Source organism: Talpa occidentalis, unplaced genomic scaffold (genome assembly GCF_014898055.3).
Source record: "Talpa occidentalis isolate TD23 unplaced genomic scaffold, MPIMG_talOcc4v2.1 talOcc4.8, whole genome shotgun sequence".
NCBI lineage: Eukaryota > Metazoa > Chordata > Mammalia > Eulipotyphla > Talpidae > Talpa > Talpa occidentalis.
Window position 1 is genome coordinate 38,930,008 of NW_023605194.1, and position 20,487 is coordinate 38,950,494.

General features: G+C 42.6%; 1 protein-coding gene across 18 annotated transcripts in view; it reads left to right on the plus strand.

The window, feature by feature from the left end:
* KCNMA1 (potassium calcium-activated channel subfamily M alpha 1) overlaps window positions 1-20,487 on the plus strand; it is a 696,711-nt gene that overhangs the window by 613,239 nt on the left and 62,985 nt on the right. For all 18 annotated transcript variants that reach the window (XM_054689909.1, XM_054689921.1, XM_054689920.1 and 15 more), the window contains 3 exons: window positions 11,426-11,549; window positions 14,857-15,081; window positions 18,756-18,948. In XM_054689909.1, coding sequence (XP_054545884.1) covers window positions 11,426-11,549; window positions 14,857-15,081; window positions 18,756-18,948 — 542 coding nt within the window. The remainder of the gene's footprint in view (window positions 1-11,425; window positions 11,550-14,856; window positions 15,082-18,755; window positions 18,949-20,487) is intronic.

The window sequence follows — 20,487 nt, forward strand, 5'->3', positions numbered from 1 at the left end:
TATTTACTCACCTTTAGGTAATCGCCTTATCTAATGCTAATAGTTTTATCCATTTAAAGTAGCAAAAAGCCCAGGCGCATTCTTTTGCCTAAATTTAGAGAACCAAATAAATAAATAAAGAGAAGCCTGAAAAATCTGAAACCTTTGGAGCCAAATTCCCTGTCCCTGTTCGCTATGTAAAGTATGGCTCATTTCTTTGATCTTGAGTAATAATAATTCTGAGGAGTTATACTGTTTTCATATGCTTCAAAGCTGTGTCAAAGTTTTGCTGCTTAAGGGTACTTCTTTATTCTGTTGGCTCTTGGGTACCAGGATGACAGGTCTTCTGTACGAGGTGGAAGCTTTTTTAAGTCGTAGCCTTCAGCAAAACATCAAATTACCAAATCCAGGGTAACATACTTCTACACAAATGCCTTTCCTGTAGATATATTATACCATATATATTAAATACTTTAGTGTTACACGCTACATTTTATGTGCAATAGAAAGTGATGGTTTGAGGTAGCCTTGGGGGGACTTTTTTTCCACAAGCAGAAAAAGCTAGTGTGTACCGTATCAAGTATGGTTTTTACAGGACTTTCTGCCCGAAGGCCTTTGTAAATAAGTAATGATCAACAGATTGGCTGTGGGTTTTTGAAAAGCATGCCTATGTCAGTTTGCATGATGGGGGAGAATTTTCAAAGTGGGTCTTGCTTTCATTGCCTGTCGGAGAGGGGCTAAGGGAGGCAGTCATCCTGGGCTAGAGCTGTCTGCTCCATGGTCCATCAGAATTGCTAAATGAAGGTCAGGTGGTGAGCTGAAATTTGCCAAGCTAGGAACTCGATATGCCTTTGCGCTGCTGCTATGGCCACTGCTTCTGTCCCCAATTTGCTTTGCCCCACCAGCTGCTTTAGTCTCGATTCCAGTTCAGCTGGAATGGGCTGTCCCAAGTCAAGTCAGAAAGTCTTAGAAACTTCTTTGCTGTGAGTTGCTGCATTCCAGGTGCTCTACGTACTCTATCTGAGGTGTGAGCAAAGGCAGGCTACCTTCTCTAAATTTTCCTTTGCTTTCAGTGTATCAATGAAGAAACCATAGGTAGTTTGGTCGGATTTGAATCTGTGGCCCTGGCACTGATGTTGCCAGGACCTGTCATTGCTAGGTCCCCCTTGTTGACCGATAGGAGATAGAAGAGCTCCTGCAGCAACCTGTGGTTTCTCCAGGTACCCCCACCTCTTCAAATACTCCCTTTCTATACTACAGAATATAGGGCTCCTAGGTCCTATTCCTTATGACCTGAAAAATCCATAAAGGAAGCTAATGACTTATTTGAAGTGGGTTTTTCAACATCAGTTTGTGGCTTGCTGTTTGAGCAGAATCAATCATTCTGAACGTGGGCAGATTTTAGTGGCCTATAGGCAGTGATAGGAATAGCTCCAAGAGAAATCGGACAGCTCAGAATGGACAAGGATGGGCTTTAATTTACCACTGTGGCTTCTGCAAATAAAACAGGCTTCTACGTGAGGGTTCCTTGCAAACCTCTGCCTGCATGTAATGCTGCTGGATTCTGCACTAATGGTCTCTATCTCCCCTTGTTCTGGTATCAGGCTTACCCTGGTTTTAGGTGTCACTTGTCTCTGCACAAGCATTAGGTGAACACCCTCATTTTTTGTGCTGGAATCATGATGCAGGATATTTTTTTTTTGGTCACCCTGACAGAAAATAACCCTCACAGCCAGACTGAGCCAAATGATGAGTGCCTGTGTTCCGAGCCAGGGATTTCTGTGTCATGACACATAACTTTTGGTTTCACACCCTGAGGAGGAGCAGGCCATGGGAGGTTCCCAGGTCTCTTACCTACCTTCCTGGTTGGCCTCTCGACTTGGAATTATTTAAAGAGTCTCTCCTAGTTTTCCACTGAAAACTGCGCCCATAGCCCAGTTCTCCCTACTTCCGTGGGTTTGTGCCTTATAAGCACAGCTGTGTCATTCTTCAGTTATAAGACCCTACAGGGCAAAAACTTTGTCTCTAAATAACTAAGTAAAGGGTTCTTAATTTGGAGGCCCCACAGACCTGTGAGCATCCAATGAAAGCCCTCTAGAAAGTCTCTAGAAAAAAGCACACTGACTACAGGTGAAGCAGATTCCCTGGCTACATTCACATTCCATTCATGGCGCAGCCACCTTCAAGCAGTTGCATTCCCCAGTGCTTTCTGGATGCTAAGCCTATTTCTCCAGTGGGTAGACAGCATAGAGTAAATGTGGGGGCTCTCACACTGTATCCTGCAGTGCAATCCCAAAAGTCTATGTGTTTTAGCTACATGCTTCCATTCCTTATCTCAGATTAATCCCAAGCCTGCAAATATTTAGTAAGTACTTACTGTATCAAGGTGCTAGGGCAAGTCTTTGAGGGGTCTAAAGTAAGGTGGATCAGAGTAAGCCCCTGTCTTTGAAAACACTCAGTTGAATGCAGGAGACAGACTCACATATACAACAAAATGGAACACAATAGCTTGGAGATATACTTGCATGGTTTGAGAAAACTGGGAGCTGGGCTTACCTCTAGTTGGGCAGAATGAGCATGGTTTGTTAAGGTTTCATTTAACATAGTCCTGTATGATGAGAATCCTCTTCTTATACTCTTACTCACTCTTGTTTATGGCTTACCAGATGCCAGGTGTCATTTAAGAGCATTAGATCTGTAAGCTCATTGACTTCCAGCTACAACTCCAAGAGCGGGTATTTCTCTCTCCCCTATTTTATAGATAAGGAAGGCAAACCACAGACAGTTAGAGTCTAGTAAATCTAGACTTTTAGATTAGGAAGATTTGAACCCAGGGAGTTTGAGAGTCCCCACTATGAAATACTTCACCATCCTGCTCAATGGGGGAAAGAGGGAGCAGTGCTTAGGCCTCAGGCAGCAACTTGGTGTGGCTGCACCCAGTGGTCCTGAGGGTAGAAAAACTGAGTTGAAGGATGATAGTATCCTGGTACCCAATCATGGAGGCCTTTGCCTGTCAGAGGCTTGCAGGTTTTGAGGAGATAGTGCCATAACTTGTATTTTGACATAGTCACTGGTGGCAGGATAAGGAAGGGTTTAGAAACTTCCAACAGCACCTTCCCAAGATACCTGTTACGTGTGTCAAGAGAAGGGACCAACCCCAACTTCTGAGAAGGTCTTTTGAATGCCAAGCCATTCAGGGTCTGCTGTAGAATAATAGATCAGAGGTAGACTAGACAGTCTCCCATGGACATGCAACATTCCACCAACTGACGCTGCTTCTCCTCCTTGAGGAGCTAGGAGACTTGGAGTAACATAGAGTAGCTTGGGTCTTAAAGACTTACATAGACTGTATCAGGTAGACAGTTATACAAAGACAGCACCAAGCTGGGCTAGCACAGGTAACTGACAACACCAGAAACAGGTTCACTTTGAGGGGAGCTTCAGGTCATGAGATCCAGGGAATATTAGATACTCAGTTTCTGAATGGGAGGGAAATATGATGTGGGGAAAATAAATTATCATCTTGGGCATTAACTGATCAGCAGGCCCAGGACTAGAGGGAGGCATATGGGGTATTGCCTTAAATTTTCTATCTAAGGTCCTCCCTTTGCTTCCCTCTAGTCATGACCTCACCACACAGAGGTGTAGTATAGTCTTCCAGCCTGTAAGTTGCAAATTGTTGCTAACTTTGTCACTCAAAACTCACAATTTCTCCACCCAAGTAAAACTTGAGAGCAATGGTTCTCTAACTTTGGCGGCCATCAGAATCATTGAGAGCAGCTCATTTAAACAGGCTTAATCACTGACATTTCTCTCAAGCTCCCAGGTGCTGATTTAGCTGGTGTGTGGCCATACTTTGCGCACCATCACTTACATGAATCAGAGGAGGGAGAGAAGCCCTGCATGGTAGGGCCCCTTCTTGCATAAATGCCCAGACAACACTGAACACTAAATAGCTGCTTAATCAAGAACATCTGTTTTGACTACCATTAAACTTCAGTCCTCCCTGCTGATCAGTTATAGCTGCTGACTCCAGGCCCTCTCTAGGTAGTGTGAGTGGTTAGTGACATGTTTCAGTCTCCTTTCAGATCCAGTACCTGTAAAGTGAAAATAAGCATAAGAGTCTTGGTTGTTCCAAAAACAAATTGTTGCAAAATATCAAAGGTGAATAGGCTCTCTCACTGGGTCCATTTTCTGGTTTCCACGGAGTCCTGTGAGTCTCTTGCTGGCCAGTTGAATTTTCACCAGCTTCTACATATAATTCACTAGTTTCTTGACATAATTCACCAGTTTCTCTTAGTAGCTGGCAATTTGTTGATGGCCTCTTCTGGGTTCTGAAATACAATGAAGCATAAATTAGGACTTCCCTGCCTGCAAGAAGTTTGCCTTCTAGTGCATGAGACAAACACGAAAATCATCATCTCTGAAAGAGCTTCATTGGGGTCACTGAATGGTCACTACTTAGGGCGCACTCAGAAAAGAAAACATCGTCCATCTTTGTGGTGATTGAGGAAGACAGCCCGAGAGGAACATTTGAGGCAAAATATGAGGATCATAAATGTCCCGACACCCCTGCTGTGGTGCCTGACCCTATACTCAAAGTCAGTATTTGCCACGGAGAAGCAAGGCCTACATAAGGATAAGAATTTCTAGGTACTTTTTTTTTTTTTGCATTTTTTTATTTTATGTATTTCTTACATCATTTTTCATTTTTGCACAATATTTGCATTTTCATCTTGGTTATAGACCCCATACAATTCCCACCACCCTTGTTTTGATCCTACTCCCGACTCTCCCCCCGGTAGTGTGTCCCTGGTTTATAGTTGCTTGTTGATTTTGATTTTTACTTTATTATGATTAGTCTTTTTCCTAGGAAAAAAAAAAAAAGAAATTCACCCCCATCAAGTCTCCTTTCCCCAGGCTGGCTACTGCAGAGTCAGCCTCAATCTAAATGAGATGACTGTAAAGATGGGAAAAGCTTTATCTTGTGATGAGTAATGAGGTTCAGGAAATCAAGCAAGGAAAAAAAGGGTGTAATTTGAAAACCATGTTTCAGCTTTCCTCTTTCCTAACTTTTTTTTTGTTGGTTTGGTTGCTTGTACTTTAATGTAAATTTCTGAAGTCCAATGTTGAACTCAGAGTCACAGAAAAAGCTGGGATTTGCCTGTAAGGGGAACGTGCTTTTTAAAATATAATGCCGGTTCCCTCACAGCAGGTTTGCTAGAAAGGGATTTGTGGTTTGCTCTAGGCAGTTGTCTTCAAGGCAAGCTTTTTGTGTTTCTGCTATAGCAGGGCATTTAGTTCACTTCCTGAGATTAATTGATGGCAAGTGGCATTCCTTGCTCTGCAAACCCTCAAAACAACGATCCCCTATGCTTTATTTGAAGTCAGGCAGGCTTAATTTCTAGCTGTGGACTTTGGAGGTATGAGCTGAGATTCAAGAAGCATAGATATGAAAAATTTAACTCAATGGTGCTCCTTGGTTGTTATAAAAATATGCATATTCGAATCTTCAGAGACTGGGACATGACAAAAGTTGCCCAACATTAGTGGATTATTGAGTCTCTCCTTGCACCGTATCCTTATTGGGACTTACATGTTAATTTTCTACTGCTTATTTGCATAAATTGTGGATTTCATAATTGCATGTGATACTGGTCCCTGTGTTTGCAGCTAGGGACTGTGGCTTGGTATACGGCAACAGACAAAAGACATCCAGTTGCCTCCTCCCTGTAGGAGAGCACAATACGGGGGTGGCTTCCAGGCAGGAAGATCACTCTTGTTTACTAGCTCTGTGTCTCCTCTCACTAACTGTGCCACCTTAGCCATATTATTTATGCATTCTATCTCCCATCCACACAAATGGGTCATAATAACAGAAATTACCCTCAAGTGTTATTGTGATGACTGTATCATAAAACGTAGGTAAAGGTTTAGCACAACACCATCTGCAAGGGTTGAACTCATGGTGTTTATCATAGTAGCACTAGTAGTAATAGTAATAGTAGTACTGGCAGTAGCAGCAGCAACAGTAGTAGGAAATAGTAACAGTAGTGGTAGCAGTAATAATAGTATCGGTGGAAGCAGTGGTAATAATAGCAGTGGCAACAGTAGTTATGGTAATAGTGGTAGTAGCAGCAACAGTAGTAGAATAGTAACAGCAGCTGTAATGGTGACAGCAGTAGTAATAATACTACTAGTAGCAGGCAGCAGTAATAGTAGTAGTAGCAGCAGTTGTGATAGTACTAGTAATAGCAGCAGAATTGTGGTAGCAGAATAGTAGTGACTCTACACCTTTACTATTGAGCCACTTTACCTTCCTGTTTCCTTTCACCATTATGTAAGTGACAGCTACAAGTAGGTTCTAAGCAAAGTATAAAGACTGGTAGTAATGCACTTATAATAACACTTTTTGAGGGCATGCTCTGTGTCAGGTTCTATGCCAAGTGCATGACATGTCTTTACTCATGTAATCTTTGAACTGAATCCAATATTTTATATTGAGGAAACTGAGGTAAGGCGCCCGATGTAACAAGTAGTAGATGAGTTGAGACTTGAAGGTAGGCATTTTGGTGCTGGAGCCAGTACACTTAAATACAAGACTGTTTTGTCACGGAGGAAATGGGTGGTTTTCTGCCCTCAGTGGGGGTCTACCTTCAAGCGCTCCATTTGGAGATCCACTCTGGGTTATCTGAACAAAGTATCTGGTTAGTGTTGAGGCTTCTTCTTCTCGTTGAGGGGCATGTCATAGTATCTATACTCAAATGGGCATGTAAGGAAAGACCAGGGAGAAGTTCCCTTTCTGCACAGCTGTTCTAATCACATATGTATGCTGGGGGCAGGGTTGTGCAGGGGAGGGGAAGAACTTTAGCCCAAACTCTTGCTCTAAGATTGTGTGTATTTCCTGTATAATTCATGTATTCCTGAGCTGGTGGCAGAATGCTTAAATGAACAGGTGAGATCTCAGGTGCGAGAAGAGGAACCAGGGTCATCAGTGGCACAATATCTGGTAACAGCACTTTTTTCTTCCAGGTGCCCTCTTACATTAGTTTTCTAAGACTGCAGAAACAAAGTATCATAGGCTGGATGTCTTAAATAACAGAAATATATTTTCTCATAGTTCTGGAGGCTGGTAGTCCAAGATGAGTGTGTTGGCAGAGTTGGGCCCCTTTGAGGCCACGGAGGCTCGGTTTAGACCACCTTTACAGTGTCTTTCCTCTGCACGTGTCTCTGTCCATATGTCCTCTTTCTTGTAAGGACACCAGTCTATGAAATAGGGCCTACCTCAATGTCCTCTTTTTAACATAATTACCATTTAAAGACCATATTTCAAAATACAGTCATAGGCTTTGGGGAGGACACAGTCTAGCCCATAAAAACTATATAGCAAATGGTCCTCACCCCATAGAATTTCTGTTACCCTAAAATAAGGAATGTACATTGACTAAGTAGTATGTGGCAAGTGAATATTTAATTAATAATGGTGTATTTTAAGAAAATTGGGATTTCTTTGTGATTTGAGAAAATATATCAAGTAATTAAGGCGTGAAAGACAAGCATCTACTATTGATCCTCAGCTCCAACCAAGTGGTCTCTGAGGAACTGTTTGAGTGCCTAGAGAACTGGTTCTTCATCATTTTGCAAACCAATGAAGTTGGGGTATTTTTTTTTCAGGATTCTAAGGTCCCCCCATGTGTGTCCAGCACATGGCCTGACTCTTGCCTGGGCCTCCCCTGATCATAGCAGTGCTGGTTGTTGTGCTCCAGGGCAAGTTCTTGGCCTTTCTTATATGAGTATAAATTCCTTAAACCTTAGTTTAGAAGCAGAAGTTACTGTGGACAACTGGCTCTTCACTCTTCACCGATGTCAGAGATCTCTCAGCAGCACAAGGCAACCTAAAGCATCTGAAATCACTGCAGGAACAGACAGGATAAAGAAATTTATCCTGTCTGGCCCAAAGTAGTTACACTTTCATCTTGCTGGAATGAATCAGTTCCAAGCTTCCTCCAAGACAGTGGAATTCAGTGAATGAGGAACAGCCCTAGCCCTTAATGGAACTATGAAAGTACTCAATCTTCAATGCTTCTTAACTCCCATCTTTGTTCCAACAACAGCTATTTTTCACTTACCCAGTGCTCTTTGGCCTTTTGATATCCAAAAGTGGTTCACTATTTCCAAAATCCTTTTAGTCTCCTCTTCCCCCAATGAGAGCCCGCTGCCTCAGATCTTAAAGGTCCTCTAGGCTTATCCCACATTTATAATCAAATCCCCTCGCTACCCCCAGCTCTTCTGGAATGTCTCAAATAATGAGAAATTCATTGCCTTGGGAAATAAGTCATTTCATTTTTAAAAAACTTTCCATTTTTATAACATTCTTCCTCTTTTGAAACTTGATTTTTCTTCTATCTAAATCCCAAGTATTGTTCCTAGTCTGCTTTCAATTAGTCATACTCAATCAGTTGAATCCATCTTCCACTAGTAGCCATTGCTGTATCAGGACAGCTCACATGCCTGGCTTGAGTCTTCCATATCTCTGCTGGGACAATGCTATCGTTCCCACAGCCAACCAAGGCTTTGGGTGCCATTCTTTGACTCCTTTCTTTTGGACCCCAACTTTCTGAGTTCATTTAAGTGGATCAACACTAAAATATGCAGAGGTTCTTTCTCACCTTTCAGGGCTCACATCAAATTTTACCTGCTCTAGGAATTCTCTTTGCTGTTACTCAAATACCAAGCAATAAGGGGTTCCTTCCTGGTTTTCTTATGCCATCTTGCACATCATTTTGCTGTAGCACTTACCCCAGTGTTTCATAACTATTGGTTGACTTTTTCTCTCACCTACTGTCTTGTCATCCTCTCCTTGACTAGAGATTGTGTTTTTAATCATTATAGTATTCCCTATTTCTGGCACTTGTTTGCTTTGATCATTAAAGAAACCAAAGTTTGAATTGTAGGTACCATGGCTGGTAAAAAAAAAGGATATATTTTTATTCAAGGAGATTTTTGATGGTTCTCAGATCAAACAATTTAGGGAAAATCCTCAATGTATTATATTTAAACTAGCCAAGCCAGATTGAGAGACTTGTGTGTACAGATGTATGTAGCCTGATATACCACTGAGATTGCCTGGAAACTTCTGGATGTCCCAGTGCAAATCGTGGTTGGCTTCCCCAAACCTCCACCCTAGTTAATGAGGCTTGACATTAAAAATCAGTTTTTCTCCTCTTTGAGGGGTGATCAGCAGGCTTATGTATTCACTTTCCTAAGATACACATTTCTAAGAGGGTTGGAGGCCACTGTTACCAAACTATGATTCCTACCCAGAAAAATAGGGAACAAAAATGCCTGTCCTCCCCCCCAAGGCACATATTTTTCTGAAAGGAATTTTGGTCAGCTTGCTAGATCAGTTTCTTGCTTACTGATATTATGTGAATGTGGTCCTGCTGTCTTTTAAATCCTGAATGCATTGAGGGCAGGCCTTGAGATAATTCCTCCTCTCTAAGCCATAATAGGGCAAAAGATTTTGAACCTGACAATCTGCAGGACAAATTTATTAAGATACTCTTGCAATTAAAGTATGTCCTTCCAGGGCTGAGAAGAGTTCATTCTGATCATTTTCTCAAATTTCCTCTCTGTGATGACTTCTATTCACCTACACATCCAGATAGTGATTTTTTAAAGGCAAAAAAAAAAAAAGTCAAGATTTATTCTTGCCCTGATTTGTGACCAGATCAGCTACTGTCTTCTTGCTTTAGCATTTTTGACCAAGTTCAGTATTTGAAAAGTGGCCTGGTAGTTTACAATACCTCAAGATCTCCCAATAGCCCTGTTAGTAAGACTATTCCAAAGTGGATTGTTCTTCTTTTAAGAGTGGTTATGACAGCTCCTATAACTATCTAGAATGTTCATTCATCATAACTTTGCACATTTGCCTCATTTGGTCTTTGTCATTTGGTGTAGCCTAAAAGCAAATTCTCAGGCATAAATAAATACAATGAGAGCTTTCCCACCTTACATGGGGGTGGAAAGCATATTGGTAGGGTCATGTAGTCGTCCCAAAAGCTTAATTCTAGTCTATGGACAATGTAGAAGGAAGGGATTGCTGTCCCATTCTATATTTTGGACATATAAATGAGAATTATCAGAGAAATTTCAGAGGGAGAAATACTAAAATCTAACTAAAGTTTCCTCTTTGATGCTTGAAAAAGATCCTTTAAAAAGATAGTCACTTTATTATAAATTTTCAGAATTTCAACCTATTTGTATTTTCTGTCTTGAATTGACAATAGCATTCAAGGAAGATAGCTCCACTGACAGGATAACTAGTATGCCTGGGACATTGGCCTAATTATATGCAGTCAGTGTTGTAGATATCCAAATGATCTCCCCAAAATTAAGCACAGCATCACTATCAGAGATAGAAATCATGATGATGATATGACCCAAAATGTAAGAACCTATATTTTATGCTATAAGCTTGTTAGACCTGCCTGATAATATTGTAATTCTTAAGGTTGTCAGTGAGGCTCTACCAGCCCACAGGAGGGGAGGTCTCTGTAGAGGCATCTTCCTTTTCCATCAGTAAACAAGGCAAGAGGGGATGGACGTAGCCCTGAAAATTCAAGACAAATTTATTAAGATGCATCTGAGCTGGAAGCTCTCATCCAAAGAATGCTGCAGTTGGGGTGTAGAGGTAGGGTGGGGAGACTGCCGTCGGACAGTTAGTGCAAATACAGTTGTCAAGGCAGGGAGAGAGGGTGTTGTTTAGTATTGAAATCATGTATTCCAGATGTGGGCATTTGGTAGTCAATCTGCTCTGAAGTGACATGCTGCTGAATCTTTAAAGGGCTTCAGCCAGTGAGAGCAAAATCTGATTGGGCAAATTGCTAAAATATTTAAAGTGCAGCCTGTTAAAGCTTTTACTGCGAAGAGCATCACGTCAGAAGTTGTAGTCAGAAAGAGCGAGTAATTGGCTTTCCATCCTCATGCCAGTCAGTCAGCATGAGGCTCTATTCCTCTTCCTTCCTCTCATTGCCAATGCTAATAACAACCCTTTGGGGTGTGTGTGTGTGTGTGTGTGTGTGTGTATTTACATGTACATGTGCACACAGAAACACACACATACACTGGAGTGATTGCATAGCTGGTAAGATAAGAAGATAATGAAACATCCAAAAAAGAAAGGCTAAATCCACAAAATGGTGTGACATTTCAGACAAAGGAGACCAGGACAGAACAGTGGAATTATTACCTGACAGTGGTCAAGTGCACTTCCAGGTCAGTGGTGGTTGGGGCCATGGTCTTTCAAGGATGGGTTCTGCAAGCAAAGAATAGCTTTCAGTCATACTCACTTCCTCTGACTTTTATCTCCCCCATCTGAGATGTAACCCAAGTGGCACTTCACATGTACCATTTATCACTAGGGTCCCTGTCCTTTTCTCCCCAGGCATGACCCCTTGTTAATTCCCGGCAATGATCAGATTGACAACATGGACTCCAACGTGAAGAAGTACGACTCCACAGGGATGTTTCACTGGTGTGCTCCAAAGGAGATAGAGAAGGTCATCCTGGTGAGTGAGGGCCCAAGGAGAGACGTGTCCACTTCTACATTTGCAAGAAGAAAGTTTTCCTAATGGGAAGGTTGGGATGATACAGCCCTGGTCCTGATTATTTTTGATGATTGGGATTCGGGACACACATTGAAGCAGCTAGAACACTCATCAGTACATGAGCACAAGAGAGGAATTTTCAATCTCTGAATACGTATCAGCTCATTACAATAGGGAGTGATGGTGTGCTGTGTGACAGGCACCGTGGAGGGATTGACTTAATTCCCGTGGGTGTGACTGGGGAAAGAGCCTGCTGTGCCTTTTACTAACTGTGTGCCTTGGGCATAAGTCACCTGGCCTCTTAATGCTTCATTTCTCTTATCTGTTAGAGGATGAGCTGAGAATAACCCTAACTTACAGGGTTTAGTAAAGATTAAAATCCAACATATGATTCAATAAAGTTACTTCTTCCTGTTATTATTCAATGCAGTAAAGTAACCTGAATGCTACTTGTATTATCTGTTTATAACAATGTCTTGTATTCTTCTAGATAACAGCCTTGGATATTTTTTCATTCTTACAAACTTCTATGTTACTTATTTATTTTAGTTGTATTATTTTTATGGAGATAATGTTGGGGTATAGAGGTATGTGATTCAGAGGTACAGGTTCACACCTCTTTAGATGAATGCTACCATATTTGTGATCCTTTGCAGCACATGGTGTAGACAGGCACAATGCATTTGCTGGTGGTGATGGGGTGAGCCATGGGTTCCCCTCAGGGCCTGAGGGCTCAGAGCCCTATTTTGGGGTTGGTTTATCTCCATAGCTGCAGTGAACTTCTCAGGAATGTCAGCACAGATAACAAGCCATTCTACTCTTTAGACTTGTCCTATTAACAGCTTTATGTTTTAATACCTACATCAGCTTTCCTCTGGTTTATTGTCTTGCTAATCCATGAAAAACGGATTAATAATCAGGAAGGTGAGATGGAAGGGTTCTTTCTCCCTGGCGCCTCTAATCCCCAGAATGCTGTGGCCTGCTCCTTTAGGTCAGCCTGGAAAATCCTATCATTTCTGATGTCATGCCACCCTCCCTAAAAAAGGACTGGTCCAATTCCTCAGAATAATTTCATACTCTGATCCACTGGCAATTTCCCTGGTTTTAATTGAATGCATGTGTGTGTTTTCTCAATTTAATTGTAATCAAGTATTAAAAACCAATACGGCATTGTGCTGGAGGCTGTCTCAGGAGTGTGAAAGCTGCAGACAAAAACACAGAGAGTCAGGGTTCTCAGGAAATAGCCATTTTCCAACTTACTGGGAGTGCAAATGGCTCTAATCCCAAAGCTGCTTGTTGTGTTTACATCCTAATATTGTATCCCCTGCACTTCTGCTCTGGTCACTTGAACTCAGTCTGATGTTACTCACCTGTGGCAGGTCAAAGGCTGAGGGCCATACCTGGGATCTAGGGTTTAATAGCTTGCCTAGGTAGTCCTGATGTGTATGGCTAACTGACATCCAAGGTCCTTGGCCACATGGAGGAGTTTATCAGTTTATCTACGTAAGTTACTACCTCTCTCATCTGAAAAATGAGATTGTTTAACACACAAAAGAAATCTTTTCCATACCAGGCACTGTTCTCAATGCTAGGGGTACAATTCCTGAGAATGACAGCTCTTGCAGAACTCATGTAGTAGTGGGGACAAAGAGAAGACCTCCAGGTAGGCAAAAGCATGTGGGATAGCATTTCAGATATCGGTCAAGTGCCATGAAAAAAATAAAGCAGGGCCATGCTTGCAAAGGACTTGTAGGGCCTGTTCAGACAGTGTGGCTCAATAAGCCTTTTCTAAAGTGACATTAGAGCAGAGACTACTCAGCAGAACAAGCTCTGTGCAGATGCTCTGGGGCTATGAGCACCTACGGGGTGCAGGCCACTTTGGGGATTAGAAAACATAAACTGACCTTAAACTTGAGGAAACAACCATTTAATTTGAGAGAACATATAAAATGTAACCATGAAATAATATATTGATAGAATCAAGCGCGTTCAGGTGGTATGGGTATCGAAGGAACAGTGTCCTGAGGGTTAAGTGTGATGAGACACATAATGCTGTTCATGCCTAGGAGGGAAGGGACACATTTAAGAGTCCATATTCCTGGCATGGGAAGTCTTCCTGGACACAGCAGTTTGTACTTGGAAGCAGTTAAGACTGCTGAGGTCAAGCCTAGCCTTGGAGGGTACAGAGGAAGCACAAGGTGTGCATGTGAGTGGCTTCTCTGGAGGGTCCTAAACATGGCAGAATCAGACTTTCCCAGATGAGACCCAGCAACCTTTATAAGGTTTTCCAGATCAGGTTGCTGTGGCAGTCTAAACATTGGTGCTTTGGTGTCCAGGTCTAACTCCCCAATTAGGCATCTGTGCTTTGGCCAATCTGCTAACTGGAACCTTCTCCACTTGCCTATTTCTAGCCCCTGCTCCTGTCCCAGTTTGTATTCCTCAGATGTGTTAAAGGAAGACAACCTCCCAGGGTCCTGGCCAGTTAAAAATAATTAGCAGCCCATCACAGCACCTGACAGACTGTTGACTCTTTGCTGGTGGTACCCAGCCACTCACATTCCTATGCGCCCTTGATAACTAACTCCAGGTCTTCATGAGGTGGTGGTATGGTTGTGACTCTCCAGTGGGTTGTCCTTGGTCACAGTTTGTAAGACATTTCTCATAGCTCATATGTAAGTGTCCCTACACTGTTGCCGAGGGAAACCAATAATGGTGACAGTCCTGCTTTATTCTAACGATCCAGGAGTGAAAGCTAGATTCTTCCTCTCCTTGGGGGTTACTGTAATAACTCTGACATTGTCGTGAATCGCAATATTGGCATTTAAACAATCAATACACGGTTCAATTCTAGGGATTAAATTGAGCAGAGTTTGATATGTACAGTGGACATTAATATGCCTCCCCCAAAGCATTGAAAGCCATCTGGGGCCATCCAGGCATGCAGTGGGCAGACAGGGAGGAAAGAAGGCAAGATGGGAGATCGTCTGCTCATATATATGGCATATATTTTTATAATCTTTGTCAAAAGGTAGCGATATGTGTTTATATATAACATATATATATATTACACCAGTGTAATATATACACACATTCTCCATTATAAACATATGTAGTATATCTATAAAACTGATAAATCCAAAATAATAGCATATGATAGCTCATATAAACACTCAACAAATGTTTACTCAAATCTTACACAAATGATTCTTTAGTTCTTGCAACAACCCTGTGGGGTCTTCTAACACTCCCACACCTATGCTTCTTGCAGACCCGAAGTGAAGCCGCCATGACCGTCCTGAGTGGCCACGTGGTGGTTTGTATCTTTGGCGATGTGAGCTCAGCCCTGATTGGCCTCCGGAACCTGGTGATGCCACTCCGTGCCAGCAACTTTCATTACCACGAGCTCAAGCACATCGTATTTGTGGGCTCCATTGAGTACCTCAAGCGAGAATGGGAGACACTTCATAACTTCCCCAAAGTGTCCATATTGCCGGTGAGTACTAAAGCATTATTAATGCTTTTTTTCTTCTTTTCATCCACAAAAGAAAATCCCAGCTGGATATGATAGTTGTACCTTTGATCATGCCTCTACTTCTTCATCTGGTTGTGGGCCTGAGGACTCACTCATGCCTTCTCCTGTAACCTGTCTAGGAAAATCCAAACCCTGGGAGACTTTTCAGGAATTAGCAGCCAAGCTCAGTCACTTGTCAGGAGTGAAACTTACCCCATATTAACCATATCAGTTTGTAAACATTTTCTCTTGCATAGCTAAACCTAGTACTTTATGATGTTATGATGCTATTTTGCAGAATTTCTATCATTTTGTTTATGACATTATTAATGCTTGGGGGAAATCTCGGTTGTACCACATTCTGTTTTTAAGTAAATGGGAAGTTCCTCTGCAGTGCAGGTGGCCCACCACCTTCCCTTGACTTAGAAGTCCAGCAACGTTTCATGAGTTTGTGTATGTGTGTGTGCATGTGCATGTACTATTCTTGATTATGAAACACTTGGCACAAATCTAAAAGGAAGAATTTAGGGGCCACAATTTAGAGTGAAGACTTGGGTTACATGATCTGAGTGTCATGTAATTAACCACTTTTTAAGATAATCTATTTTTTTATTTTTTTAAAGATTTATTTTTATTTATTTATTTATACAAGCACTGGGTACAGTCAGAAGCGTGGGAGGGTGAGAGAATTCACCAGAGCCAGAGTGGGGAGCGGAGCAGGCAGAAGGATGGAAGTACACTGCTGAGGGGAGCAGCGGGCGGCGGGAGAGGTCTGAGCGCCATGTGGGACCCTCCTCCGGTGGCCAGAGAGCAGCCGGGGATCGAACCGGCTTTGCAGAGGCTGCGGGCAGCTTCGCAACCCAGTGTTCACCCGCTGTGCCACCGGGGACCCCAAATTAACCACTTTTTAAGCATTAACTAATGTATCTTCCATAAGCTTTCAATGTTGTATTGTGCATTTCAACATTTGACATAGTTCTCCATTCCATGCAAACATCACTTATCCTTCACACATTTTTTTGGCGGTTCACCTTCCAGAAAGTGGGAAACATGGATTTGCTGCTACATTTCAAGAGGTCCAAGTGCTTTCCCACTTCTGGATCTGAAATCCATTGTATGCTTTTAGAACCCCAGCTATTAGAACATCATAAATGGGAGAAAAAAAGACAAGTAATGTAATTCAATTAAGAACTCATAAGAATCTTCCCATAACTATCCACCTCTTATCCTTATGTGTACCTGGCATGATAGGGACTAAATAAATATTTAATGTGAGAAAAGTATAGATAGATACCTTTTGGATGCTGCATCAAAAATTCACTGACTTAAAAAATACATGTAGTCAAAATAATCACCCATAGAAAAAACAGTCATACACACAGAAGAGCATAAACAGATGTATGCCTTGCTAATTTCATAGGTAACAGATTTGATTATGTATTTCCATGACTATTTTCCTGCATGTATTCTTCCTCATGGTCTCATGGAAACACATGAACTTGGGTCTAACAGTATTTAAAGAGTTCATTATTTTGCTGGGGTGTATGAATGTGTGTGTGTGTGATTGCATGTCTTTCCTTCAGCCATGTGCTTGTCCACATGCACTCACCTGCCTGCATATATATGAGTGAGCTCTCAACTATGCAGATCCTTTTCAAACCTTCCAAAATACAGCACACACAGATATAACATATCTTAAAAAAATATGCCTTTACCTATGTTTTCATTCCTTTGCTTAAATAGCACCTCACATATAGGACCAGCACAGGGAAACACAGGTTCCTCACCATGTCATTTGTATCTCCTGAATTTTGAAATCATGTATATACAACTGCACAGGGATTGTCTTATATCACAATTACTGCCATAGCCCTTACAAGATGAAAATTAAAAGAATATGGATGTAGGTAATTGAGGCTTATGCACTAGTAAAATGATTCAGGAAGTTGGTCAGACTCATTGTGTATCAAGAGGACCCAGGACAAGAAAGGCTTCTCCTTTTCTCAGAAGATACTGTCAAAGAGCATGGAACTAGTAGCTCTCTAGTCCTGTAGCCCTAAATACCTCTTTCTCCATAATTGCACTTGGCAGTAAAGTCTTGGGGACTCTCCCTGAGTCATAGAAGAGTGTTGATTCCTCCATCTCTGCAGCTAAGTCCCATCTCCAGGAAGGAGAACAGGGAAGGCTTGCAGAGATTTTGGGCTTGCAGATACTTCGCTGCAACCCTTCTCCCCACACAGTAAGTTGAAGGCAGTCAATTCTCAGGTCTCCATTCACCAGCAGGCAAAACAGCTGGAAGACCAAGAAAGGTGATGGCTGGATGTAAACTCCAAAATAATGCTCTGCCCCCTCCAGCCCCTGGGAGCTGTGACATGTGCTGGCCTGAGCAGTTCTGCACCCAGCATGTGGGGGCATGACCCAGCCCCCACAAGAACCCCTCTTTGTACCTGCAGTTGTGTCCCTGGCTTCTCTGTCATTACCTCCTTGATCTGGGTTTTTTCCATTGTTTTTTTGTTGTTATGTAATTTAAAAAACAAATCTGTTTACCGGCTTATTTATTTTTAATTACACTACTAATATACAAATATGTTCATGTTATAAAATATTCAAATAATACAGAAGTATATAAAGTCAAAAACAAGCTTTTCCCTTCACCCCCACTATTATTCCCCTCCCCAGAGGTAATTACTGTTATTAGTTTAGTGTGTATTTTTCCTGAGCTTTCTCTCCGAATGTACATATATCTATAAATACCTTCATAAATATGTAGTTTTATTTTGTGGGTTTCTTTTTACATAAATGAAATTGTAATTTGAGAGTTGTCTAGAACTTGTTTTTGTTTCCTTTCTTTTCTCCACTTCCCCCTCTAGCTTAGAGATCCTTCGCAGGTGATGCCAATGTAGAAAGGCATTTCAGTCTCGTTACCTGCTGCATAGACTCCTGTTGTCTCTATGTCCAATGGTGTGTTTAACCATTCCTATGTTTTTTGGGTAATTAGGTAATTCCCTTGTTTTTTCTTTCTTGCTGAAAATATGCAATAAAATTATATGACCTGAAGCTTCCCTCCTTTCCATCTCCCCTTTGCAAGATGCACATTAATTCCATTCCCTCCCACAGCCTCCAAATTGAGCACAGATTTCAGCCCCCACCCCACCCCCATCACACAATGCTCACTGGCTATTTCCCCCTGGCTGCCTTGGAAATTCTCCTCAGAGCTGCTATCTTTCGCCTGAGACAGGAGTGACCTGCCATTAAACAAACAGGCATTTGAAACCCACCCCCTCGTTACATTCTGAACGCCAGAGGTTGCCACAGGACAGTTAACTCAAATCAAGACAATTTCCAGGCAGTAAGAAGATGTAGAACCCTGGCATTATTCCTCTCCCTCGTTTGTTAGTAATAGCTTGATCGAGTATTGAGAGCAAGCCTAAAATGCTGCCATCAGCACCGACTACCCTTTAGATTAGCACACAGCTCTTATTCCCTTGAATGTAGTTAGGCCAGCTTAATGTCAAGGCATAAAAAAGATACTTGTTAAATAATTTCCCAAAGCTCCGGCTCAATCTTTAATTTGTTTTTATTTTTTTCCTCTTTCCGTCTCGACCCTGGGTCTCACTTTGGCTTCTCCTTTTCTTTCCCCTGCCTCGATGCCAAAGGGTACGCCATTAAGTCGGGCTGATTTAAGAGCCGTCAACATCAACCTCTGTGACATGTGCGTTATCCTGTCAGCCAATCAGAATAATATTGATGATACTTCGCTGCAGGACAAGGAATGCATCTTGGCGTCACTCAACATCAAATCTATGCAGTTTGATGACAGCATCGGGGTCTTGCAGGCTAATTCCCAAGGTAAGGACAGCCTGTAATACTTCTCTGCTGTGCCTACAGGGGACAGGGACTGGCAAGAGGGATATACTTCACTCAGTAATTCAAAGAGGCTCACATCAGCCTGCCTGGCAGTGAAACCTGCGGACGCCGTGATGGTTTTCAAAGGGACATCTGCTGCCTCTTGCCATTTCAGCTTGAACCTGAGCACCCCCACACAGAAAAGGCTGCCTTCGTCCCAGAGAACAAACCAGTCTTTAAATTGCCACCCTCTTAGCCTTTCCAAACAGTGACTTTATGATCAGGGTTACCGGATAAATGTCAGCACTGCAAAGATGCTGGCTGAACAATTCCCAGTGTTTCTCTGTGGTATAGACTCCTGCCGTTGACATGGAATGGAGGTCTTAAGCTTTGTCATTGTTCTAGCTGCTTGAAGTTGTTAAACTTTGCATTGTTATAATGTAACCAAGGATGGCAGTCTCCAGAGAGGTGACGCTGACAGCCCACGCATGGTCTATGGAGGCACAGCAGTATTAAATGACACGTGTCTGCCTTCTCTGCTCTGTCCCAGTCTTCCCTGTTATTTGCTCTGGGATCTTGGGCAGATGGTTCCAAGTCAAGATGTCATCTAGGAATCTCAGAGAGGCAGCACGGCAGAAACCCCAAAATAAACAATAGCTAATCAGGGCCTTGGCAGAATTGGGTACAGAGCATTTTCCAAGTGACACCTCTGTTCAGACTTATGAATAATAAGATCATTGTCCCATGTGACTTGCTGGATGGGCAGCACTGGGTGCTTTGTGGGATCCTGCATCATTCCAGGATCCACCAGGCCCCCTACCCAGGCCTGAGTGTTGCACTACTTCTTATCAAGTCAGCATCAGTACCACCTCTTCTAACACTGGCTCAGCATTGCAGCAAAGCCAGGAGCAGTAGCTCCTAGAATCCTCCTCCCTGCAGGGTTTGGACTGGAATCTGCCAATGAGAGAGGGGCACTGGGGCAGGATCTGGAAAGTAACAGAGAAAAGTAGCCTGGATTCTTTGGAGGCAGCTGCACACCACCCCTGAGAAAAAGGAGGGGTTCAAAGAAGTTCTGGTGGAAGCTTTGTGACCACCACTGACTTGGCTGCTAAGGACCAGGAGGGAGGGCAGGGCTTCCCTGAGGGCACAGCACCTGCTGGCACAGCTCAGGACAACCCTCTACTTGGCGTTACAAGTGAGATAGTTAATAGTGGCCTCTTTGACCTTTGCTACTCCATCCTGAAATAACCCTGATGAAATAACCCTGACTGATATGGCCTGAAGTTTAATTTTGACATCTCCATGCCAACCGGCTTCCCTTCTGCCCGCTCCCCAAAGCCTCCCCCTACCCCCGACTCTAAGTCTTGGTATCTACTGTCTTAGCTGAGCTTGCAGGATGGGGTAACATCTATGCAGCTGGCCAGGTAAGAGCCCAGGCTTCCTCTTAGGGTGCTGGGATGTTGCTGGGGGGACTGCCGCCTACATGGCCTGCTGAGGGGCAGGGGACAAAGGATGTGAGAACACAATAAGCTGGCCTTGTAA